Source organism: Microtus ochrogaster, unplaced genomic scaffold (assembly GCF_000317375.1).
Source record: "Microtus ochrogaster isolate Prairie Vole_2 unplaced genomic scaffold, MicOch1.0 UNK100, whole genome shotgun sequence".
NCBI lineage: Eukaryota > Metazoa > Chordata > Mammalia > Rodentia > Cricetidae > Microtus > Microtus ochrogaster.
The window spans coordinates 313,401-324,288 of NW_004949198.1; the positions used below are offsets into that span (position 1 = coordinate 313,401).

At 45.6% G+C, this 10,888-nt stretch overlaps 1 protein-coding gene across 1 annotated transcript in view; it reads left to right on the forward strand.

Annotated features, from left to right (window-relative positions):
- The window catches only part of Vsx1 (visual system homeobox 1), a 5,560-nt gene extending 4,416 nt beyond the window's left edge, over positions 1-1,144 (forward strand). The window contains exon 5 of the mRNA XM_005371229.1: positions 852-1,144. Coding sequence (XP_005371286.1) covers positions 852-1,144 — 293 coding nt within the window. The remainder of the gene's footprint in view (positions 1-851) is intronic.
- Positions 1,145-10,888: the final 9,744 nt, after the last annotated feature.

Consider the following 10,888-nt stretch of genomic DNA (forward strand, 5'->3'; position numbering starts at 1 on the left):
TTAGACAGTTTAGAGTGCCAGGGCAATAGGGCCGTGCCGAGCAGGGAGAATCTAGGGCATGCCTTTCTGTTTGCACTGCGGAAATAACAGGCCAGGTCCTGGTCCTGATTTAGCAAATGTGCCCTTTCTGGTGCGCTTACCCCTTCCTGATCTGTTTGGGTTCAGAGTTTGCAGACTTGGGTCCCAAGATAATCACTACCAGAAAATTAATTAGGTGGACCGTAGAGGGGTTTTAGGTGGGGAAAGCTCAGCAAACAGTGTTCTGGCAACGTGCTGTGCTGAGAACCGGAGATACAGCCTAGACTTTGCCTAAGGACCGAAAAGATTAGAGAGAAGCGGGGATGGAGAGCTAAGCCCAGTCCTCCGAAATCACACAAATAGGGCTGCTTGTTGGCACGGGACTTCAGTCACACAAGCCACTGGGTTTAGTGCTGATCTAGGGTCATTTTGTTATCCAAACAAACGTGAAATCACCGTGTCACCCAACAAAGCAGTTTTGCAAGAGTGACAACTGGTGGACAGTTCCAAGCCCTAGTGCTGAGAGTTAACACCCTAGTGGCTCTCCTAGGCCCTATAGGGACACTGACAAAAAAAATTTTAAAGATAGAAGGAACAGTGATAAAAGGAAGGAATGCACTTAATTGCTGAGTTTAAAAATATTTTTTGAGCCTGGTATGGTGACACAAGCTTTTGAGCTGAGTCCCTGGGATGGAGAGGCAGGCGGATCTCTGTGAGTTAGAGGTCAGCCTGGTCTGCATAGCAAGATCCAAAACAGTCAGGACTACACAGACAGATCCTGTCCCAAAACAAATCAAAACTTGTTGTTGTTGCTGTTCCTTTCTGCTTTCCAGGGATGCATAAAAAGTCGACAGGGATGAAGAAACCAGAAAGTGAAGACAAGTTGGCAGGACTCTGGGGCTTTGATCACCTCAAGGAAGGCACTAGTAAGGGTCAGGATGGACTTGAAGGGGGCCCAGGCAACATGAGCCTGAACCCTGAGGACAGCTTGGAAGATGTTGCCATCGACCTGTCCAGCTCTTCCAGGCAGGAGACAAAGAAAATGTCCCCAGGGTCCAGTGCTCAGGGATGTTCCCATGCCCCAGGGGAGCAGGTGCTCCAGCCCCCAAAGTTGGGAGCCTCATGAGGCCAACAGATTGCTCCCTTCCCCACAAAACTGGATATATGCATATTTCTCACCAGCGATTTTTTAGGAGACAAAACTGGTCTAAGACAAACACCTTCAGTTTGATTTTCTTCCTGAAACACCTGGATGAAAGGCAGCATTATGTTGGATAAATGATAATCTAGGGAACGGTCCATGGAATTCTAGAATGGAGGACACTTTTTATAACCTCTCGAACCAGTCAATTTGGTCTAAAATTTTGTTTCTCCGTTGTAGAGTTTGAGCAGGAAAGATTTGAAATTCAAAGGTAGTTTTAGGGATGGAGGGAGACGTGGCTTAGTTGACAGCACACACACAGGCCTGAAGCCAATCCCCAGCGCCACATAAACCAGATGTGGGTGGCGCACACCTGTAAACCCAGCACTCAAGCACTCAGGAGGTGGACACAAGAAATCAGATGTTCAAGAGCGTCTCGGTTTGAGGTCCACCTGGACTCTGTAAGACCCGAGAGAGAGAGAGAGAGAGAGAGAGAGAGAGAGAGAGAGAGAGAGAGACTATTACTACCTACATTATTTGAGATACTGTTCAATCATTAAGAGCACTGGTCTTACCTCTTCACTCTAAGTTAGAATATTTGGATTTGGTTTGGTTTTGTTGAGACAGGCAGGGTCTTGCTGTGCAGCCCAGGCTAGCTTCAATTTCATGATTTCCTGCCTCAGCCTCTCCAGTGCTGGGATTACAAGTGTGAATACAATTGTTTTACAAACCAGAAGTTTCTAAACAGATAGTGAATGAATGAATGAATGAATGAATGCTGTATCACTTTTCCTGTAACCGGCTCTTAGACATTCTTGTTCTCACAGTAATTTTGTGTTCTGAGTATCACGTGATAGCCCTTGGATATTTGATGCATAAACAGCAAAGAAAACCATACCCCTCCCCTCCTCTGAGATCATCTGGAGCCATGTTTAGGCAACTGTTAAATATCTGAGGACTGTCTGAAGGTCAGACCTGATTTCTTGGTCCTTTTGAATTTATGTTTGGAAGCACTTTAGTGAGTTGAATTTATGAATGTTTTCTTTCCTGTATTTCCTTTGTCGTTTATTTATTATTTAAAAATAAATTCATGATGTGTCTGACTCAAGACTATTTGCTGGTCCCTTGATGGGCTCTCCCTCCTGTCCCTTTTAGCCTGGGAGCATGCACAACGGGTTGTCTTTCAGGCTCCTGTGTAGGGGACTGTGTGCCAGCGGCAGCCCTGGCTGGGTTACCTTTTGGAGTTCATTATCTGAAAAAGGGTTGGCTGTTTGGGGTGGCTTCCTCTGCAGCAAATTATCACACACACACACACACACACACACACACACACACACACACACGCACACACACAACCATCTCTTCAGTCTCTTTCTTTGAGCTATTTTAATCCATGTTTGTTTGTTTGTTTGTTTGTTTATTATGTATACAATATTCTGTCTGTGTGTATGCCTGCTGGCCAGAAGAGGGCACCAGACCTCATTACAGATGGTTGTGAGCCACCATGTGGTTATTGGGAATTGAACTCAGGACCTTTGGAAGAGCAGGCAGTGCTCTTACCCTCTGAGCCATCTCTCCAGCCCTTGCTCACACAGTTTTATCATGCACTGTCCTCAGATTCTTGCTCCCATCTAATTTATCAAAAGTTGCTTTTGAGGAAGGAATCCAGTAACAGTTGCATATTCCCTCAAAACTGAAGCATTCTCTCCTAGAGAAGGAAGGAGGCCTTGCTTCTTGTCTAGGGATTCCCCCTCACCCCAAAATGAGTAGATACCAGAAGCCCAGAAAGTTACAAAATTAACGCAGCTCCTCCGCGGGTTATGAAAACTGTAAATAGTTTCAGGAAAGGAGAGATTGTCCAGGCAGCAGGGTCTGCCTGCGCAACACAGAGGGCAGCTTCTATGAGTCAATGCGCATGCCCAGTGGGCTTTTTGCTTACAGGGCGCTGCCTCTGGGTCCTCCCGTGCCTGTAAGTGATCCCCATAAACTCATTGGTTCACTAAGCTAGACTTGGGTGGAATCATTTTCATGGTTGTTGTCAGTGACCTTTCTGGAATGAACAGAAGCTTGCTCACATGTTCCCAGGAAATGGGAAGCCACCCATGCAACTTGCATGCATCCCACTTGTGAAGTATTAGCAAAATATTAATGCTGCCCGTGGAACCTGTGTGAGATCGTGGTGGAATGCTGCATGAGCAATCCCTTTGAGGGGGAAAAAGACACAAGTAGAAATAAAGATGCTTAAGGAACAGTGAAAATGAAATAAGTAACATTTGACAACTGGTTCCGAATAAACGTATGAACAATGGACAAATTTCTCTGAAATATTGTAAGGAAAAGAAGATAAGTGTGAAAAGGGGAAAACCATATATTTGTATACATACATACACACATACATACATGTATATATGTATAAATATATTTCTTTTCTCCTTGACATGAACTTTTGCTATGTTGCCCAAGCTATTTTGATTTTCATGGATAAAGAGATCCTTTTGCCTCAGCCTCCTCAGTAGCTGTACCACAATTGTGCGATCATCCAGCTAAAACTATGTTAAATGTGTAGGAAAACACTATAGCCCAGTGAGGTATCTGGGAGACTGGGCCAGAGGATCTCAAGTTCTAGGCTAACCTGGGCTACAGAGTGAGATTTTCTTTCCTTCTTTGTTTTTTTTTTTTTGAGACAGGCTCTCACTATGTAGCCCAGTCTGTCCTAGAACTCTCTATGTAGACCAGGCTGGCCTCCAACTCACAGATATCTACCTGCTTCTACCTCCCAAGTGCTGGGATTACAGGCCTGGCCATGAGGTCTTGTTTCAAAAAATAAAATCAAATCACTATTCACAACTAAAATGACTGGTATATATATTCATTAATTTGCTTTAAAAGTCATCAAAAATGGGTCATGGAGATGTCTCAGTGGTTAAGAACACTTGTTGCTCTTGCAGAGAACTTAGGTTTGGATCTCAGCACCCACACAAAAGCTCAGAACCATCTGTGACTCCAGTTGTGGGGTAAGCAATGCCCTCTTCCTGCCTTTGTGGGCACTAGGCATGCACAAAGTGCACAGAAGTATCTGTAGACAACATACACACATAAAATAAATTAATAATAAAATTCAAACACATGAGGCTTTTATTATGGGAAACTCTACAAATGGTGCATTTTCTGAGGAAATACATATTACTAACACTGAATTGACAAAAGTACAAAGTATGTGTGGTAGTTTGAATGTAATTGGCCCCCGTAAGCTCTAGGGGCATTATTAGGCATTATTATGGCATTATTAGGAGGTGTGGCTTTGTTAGAGGAGGTGTGGCCTTGTTGGAGGAAATGTGTCACTGTGGAGGTGGCTTTGAGGTCTCATACATGCTCAAGCCACACTTACTGTCTCAGACTGTTTCCTGTTGCCTGCAAGATGGAGGACTCTTAGCTCCTTCTCCAGCATCATGTCTGCCTGAACACTGCTATGTCCCACCATGATGATAATGGAATAAACCTCTGAATTGTAAGTCAGCCTTAATTAAACATTTTCCTTTGTAAGAGTTGCTGTGGTCATGGTGTCTCTTCACAGCAATAGAACCGTGACTAAGACAGTGTGAAAGATCAGTTAACAGGGACTCCACAAACATCACACTGTGATACGGCTGTGGACGGATGGCAAAGTCACATGGAAATTCTTGAAAGCCAAATAGATTTTACTCTTGTACACAGAAATAAATGTAGGACTTCTAACCCTAACGCCATCCCAGTTCTAGAACCCCCCAAAAGTTAACACATCCACCTCCCAGCTCTATTTTAGCTCCGTAAATGGCAATGTGAAATTTGCAAATAACTCTCAACGTTTGCAACCCAATAGAACGCTAGGCATGTGCTTGGACTGCAGAAGGTCTACTCCAGGCACACAAAGGCATTTAATATTGTTATACATAACCCAGGAATGCAAAGGTATTTTAAAATTATGAAGGAAATTACTTATAGATTTATTTACATCTCAAACTATAAAATAAGGTTATCTTGGTAGACACTGAAAGCATTCTACAGGGAACTGAGGAAATTGCTCAATGGTACAATGTGCCCTGTGCAAGCATGAGGATTGGAGCTCATCCCCAGACTCTGTGTAAAAGCTGGGTAGGCATGGCGGCCCGCCTGTAATCCAGCACCCAGGAGGCAGAAACGGGCTACCCTTCCCATAGGTTGATGATGTATATTATTTTTGTCACAGAGACTAGCTGGCTGACAAGGTCGTCACCTTTGGGAGAGAGAGCCTTTGAATGCCGCTGAAGTTAGCTACTGGAGCTCTGGGGCTCTGTCCTGCCTGCTCTCGCGTTACCTTCGATTTCCCTGTGCGGTTTCCCTAAATAGCTGCAGGGTCTCCGTATTGAGACCGGAGAGCCAGGGACTTCAGTTTTCTTACTTTAGTTCCCACTCGTGTTACTTTGTTGCCTGAATGGAACCACACTTCTGACAAATAGGCAGGCAGGAAGCTGGTCTGGAGAGCAGCGCCTCTCAGTGGCCAAAGCCCTGGGCTACCCAGACCCAAGAAGGTGACGGGAGAAACAGACAGCCTCAAATTTCCATGAATTTTCCTGGGCCCCCATATCTTGCAGGTTCATTTGGAAGAAGCCGCCTTAGGACCCAGTTTGTCGCAGATGGCACACTAGCACCACCTGCTGGCCAGTCCAGTTAACTCCGTGTCCATTCTAAAGTCGCACTTTTGGCACTAGGGAAAATTTCTGACTTTTTTTTTTTTACCAGTCCTCGGAGTCACCCTCAACACCACCAGCCATGTTTTATTTCTGAGCCCTGATCTCCTTTAAGCCTGTTTTCAAAACCCAGGCTTTGAAACGTCCTGGTTTCCACGTGTGGCCTCTCACCCACCCTCCACCCTTTGCAGATTTTGTTCAGTCTTATATTGGCATTTCAGGATTTCTCTTTCACTCCCTTCCTGCAAAGACTTTCTATTTTACCGTTTTTCTTTTTATTTCTAAAATTCAATTAGTTGAATTTACTTTTCATTTTATTTTTATTTTTTTATTTTTTTTTGGTTTTTCGAGACAGGGTTTCTCTGTGGTTTTGTAGCCTGTCCTGGAACTAGCTCTTGTAGACCAGGCTGGTCTCAAACTCACAGAGATCCGCCTGCCTCTGCCTCCCAAGTGCTGGGATTAAAGGCGTGCGCCACCACCGCCCGGCTTACTTTTCATTTTATGCGAATGTTTTTGTCTCTGTGTGTATCTGTGTCAAATGCATGCAGTGTCCCAGAGGCCAGAAGAGGGCAGCAGATCCCCTGAGGCTGGAGTTGCAGCTACATAGGTGCTAGGAACTGAGCAAGGGAACTGGTGCTGCCAACTACCCAGCCACCTCCTTACCACCTATTAGTTACGTTTCTGTCTTACTTAGGGTTGCTATGGGGTGAGGAGACACCATGCTCATTTAATTGGGGCTGGATTACAGTGTCATAGGGTTGGGTCCCGTAGCATCACGGTGGGGAGCGTGGCAGCGTGCAGTCAGACACGGTGCTGGAGGAGGAGCTGAGAGTTCTGCATTTTGACCTCAGGCAGCAAAAGGAGACTGTGTACCACACTGGGCATAATCTGAGCATATGAGACCCCGAAGCCTGCTCCCACAGTGACACACTTCCCCCAACAAGGCCTCACACTTCCTAATAGTGCCGCTTCCTATAGGCCAAGCATGCAAAGACATGAGTCTATGGGAGACATTCCTATTCAAACCACATCAGGTCATATAATGGTTAATATTGTCAGTGTGACAAGACCTTAAATCATCTAGTAGACAGCCCTCTGGGCATGTCTGTGAAGGAGTTTCTAAACTGTTTAACTGGTGTAGGGAGACCCACACTAAAGGTAGGTTGGGTTCCCAGGCTAAATAAAATGTAGAAAGTGAGCCATCCACCACCACTGATCTCTGCTTCCTGACTGCAGTCAGAATGTGACCTGCTACCTGACACTCTTACCATCATGCCTTCCCCGCCATGATGGCCTGTACCCTCAAACTGCAGCCAGAACAGTAACCAGCAGTGGTCATCTCGAGAGCATGGGTGTTTATTATCTATAGTTGCTGTGCTGTGCAGTGTGCAGTGGATCTATTGTTACTGCAGCGTAAACAGTTGTGCATCCTTTCACTAGGCACACCACGCTCTCGTGCTTCCCTCTTCGATACGATTGCTCTTTACACGTGTTAGTGTGTGTGTGTGCACGCACACGTGGACACCATGGAACACATGATATGGAGGTCAGAGGACAACTTTCCAGAGTTGGTTCTCGCCGGGCGGTGGTGGCGCACGCCTTTAATCCCAGCACTCGGGAGGCAGAGGCAGGCGGATCTCTGTGAGTTCGAGACCAGCCTGGTCTACAAGAGCTAGTTCCAGGACAGGCTCCAAAACCACAGAGAAACCCTGTCTCGAAAAACCAAAACCAAAACAAACAAACAAACAAAAACAAACAGAGTTGGTTCTCTCCTTCTTCCATGTGCATCTTGGGACTTGAACTCAGGTCAAACAGGCACCTATATCATTGAGCCATCTCTTCTGGCTCACACCGCCAGTTTTGTGCCAATATTAAAGTAACATTTAATAACGAGCAAAGGGACCAAGTTGCTGGGCGAGGCATTCTGGAAAATCTCTTCGTATCTTTGGTGGGAAGTTCCTATAGGTCCAAAGATTCAGTAACAATTACCAGATAAGTCCAATTTTGCAGAGGAATTACTGTGTGTACATGTTTACGAACATGTACTTGTGCATACATATGTGTGTGTGTACGGGCATGTATGAGCTTGTGCATGTGTATATGTGTGTATGCATGTACCTCTGCTTGCATGTGTATGTGTGTGTTTGTGTGTGCATTGTATATGTATCCTCATTCATTTTATCAGTGAACATGTTGAAGGCTCCTTCACGTGGCTTCTGATTGGAACATTCCTAAGCTTTCTATCACATCTTTAGGAATAATTGTCACTCCAGCTACTTCTGCAGTGGTCCACTTTTGCCCTGACTTCTTGGCCTTCAGAGGATGCTAGTATAGAGTGATCTGGAAGAAATTCTTTGAGGAAAGTGTGCAGCATGTGAGTGTTGTGGGATAGTTGGTTGCACCGTGTCACCTTAAGACTGTGTTAATAAGGTTAACCTTGAATCAGGGGGCAGAGCTAGTGACTGGCTGACTGGAATTAGTCATAGAGAAGCCAGGAATATGGATAGAGAAGACACACAGGAAGGAGTAGGGAGGAACTAGAGATTTCATGGTCTTTTCAATCTGGAAAGTGTGGCGAGAGGTCAACTGGTTACCCCTCTGCTGCCTCTTTGATCTATCACATTTTCACCCCGATATTGGACTCCCAAGTCTTTACAAAAACAACACACCAGCCGACTGGCGAATCCTGTGGTGAGCGCTCTGGAGATGTCATGGCGCACAGCGGGCGCGAAGGCTCTGGTGGCACCCAGCTCCAGTTAAGCAGAGAGGTAAGAAGCTGCAGAACAGGGCTTTGCTTGGTGCTCCCTCGTTCCCAGACCACACATCTGTTTGCCATTCTTTTTCTCGAGTCACCTCCTAAGTCACAAGCCACCCATCTTAAAGCAGTCTCGGAAAAAGACGGGGTGAGATTGGGAAGAGGACTTCGGTAAAACAGAAGCTGGTTTGTAAGCCTGGCCATGACAGAGGGATCGTAGAGCCTGCTGGGACTATCAGGCCTAACTTCCTACCTGCATGTTGGCTAATTCGAACTAATTCAGTTTTGTCAGCCAAGTTTGAACCCACCGAGCCAGCCAATTCTGGAAGGATAGTTGATACTGTCATTGTCTGGCTTCAGCGGCCAGTTTTGGGATCATGCACACATGCTATGAAATGTTGTGAGGGTCATTTTGCAGATCTCTTCTTGAGTTTCTGTCACCTTCTGCTCATTGGTCTCGAGTAGGGTGCTTGTCAGAGGCTCTGGCCTCCACAGTAAGCATTCACTGTGCCTTGCTTCCAAGCCTCTCTCCTCTTAGGTTTTCTCTTACAGAGCGGATATTTAACTTTGTTTAGTATACGCTCTCCGTCTATCTTAGCTACTGTTCCATTGCTGTGAAGAGGCACCATGACCAAGCCAATTTATAAAAGGGAAACTTGAACTGGGGCTTGCTCACAGCTTCCGAAGGTTAGTCCATGATCATCATGGTGGGCAGCTTGGTAGCAGGCAGGCGTGGTCCTTGGAGCAGTACCTGAGCGCTTGCATCCTAATTCACAGGCAGACAGGAGACTGAGAGTAGAGGTGTGTGTGTGGGGGGGACTTTTGAAACCTCAAAGCCCATCTCCAGAGACACACTTTCTCCGACAAGGCCACACTTCCCAGTCCTTCCAAAGCAGTCGACTAACTTGGTGTCACGCATTCATGTGAGTCTCTAATGGCTCCTCTCATTCAAACTACCGCGCCATCTTTATGCTAACACCTCTTTTCTTCTTCTCCTTCTCCTTCTTCTTTTTTATTTGGTTGTTCTAGATAGGGTTGTAGGGCCCACAGGCTACCCCTCCTCCCGGGGTTCATCTGGAGAACAGTTTCTGCCCGAATGTCTTGTGAAGTTTCCGGCTAAACATCCCGTTTGTTCTTGGGTTCCCTCTGCCCTCACTGGTGGTTAGCTTAGAAGTTTTGTTTACTCTTGAGCCTGGTAATTCCCACCTGCCTGGGGGGGGGGATTTCCATTGTGCAGCAGCTAGGTATATAAGTTTTTTTTTCCTAAGTTTGAATAAATGGCATTCAACATTCTCCTCTCACGAATGGCCCACGTCTCTTGTGTGTTACTTTAATCTCCAGCCACTTGCCCTGCTCGCGCACAGCATAGTAGCATGAACTGTACGGTAGAGAGTAACACAGGCATTACAAGGCTTTCTCTGTGTAGCCCTGACTATCCTGGAACTTGCTCTGTAGACCTGGCTGGCCTCAAAGTCAGAGATCTGCCTGGCTCTGCCTCTTGAGTACTGGGATTAAAGATGTGCACCACCATTGTCCAACCCCACTAACTTTTCGTAATAGGCCTTAAATTAGTTATAAAGTATACAGTTAGGACTTAAAAAAAACTATTAGAAGCTGGGCGGTGGTGGTGCACGCCTTTAATCCCAGCACTCGGGAGGCAGAAGCAGGCGGATCTCTGTGAGTTAGAGACCAGCCTGGTCTACAAGAGCTAGTTCCAGAGAAACCCTGTCTCGAAAAACAAAAAAAAAAAAAAAGAAAAGAGAAAAAAAACTATTATAAATAACTCCACCTTGAAAAGGGAACCTAGTCCAGTCATGTAAATTATAAGTGTTGACATTTAAACATTTGTTTTTCTCAACTTGTGTGTGTGTGCGCGCGTGTGTGTGCACATGCATACTCTACTTTCCTGCCTTTCTTTGTTTCTTTTACATTAATCTCTTCCTCTTTCCGCTCTACAGCCTCCTTCATTCCCATCTCTGCTAGATTAGAATTCATTCATTCCATATTAGATGTGGCTGATCTCACAGAACTATAAAGTGTAGATCGGAACTCCCCAAATTGTAAAAGGGTTCTAGGAAGCTCGCTCTGACCTGTCACCTTCTATGCTTGGGTTGCCCAGGGTTTTGCTGTGTTTTGGTTTACTTAGCCCGGTGGCTATGACAGGTGTTTCCTGTCGCTAATGTTGGTTTATGTTCATCCACTAGTGAAGCAATGCCCTGGCTCATCACACCCTCATATTTCAGGCCCTCCTTCCTTTTGTTTCTTCTT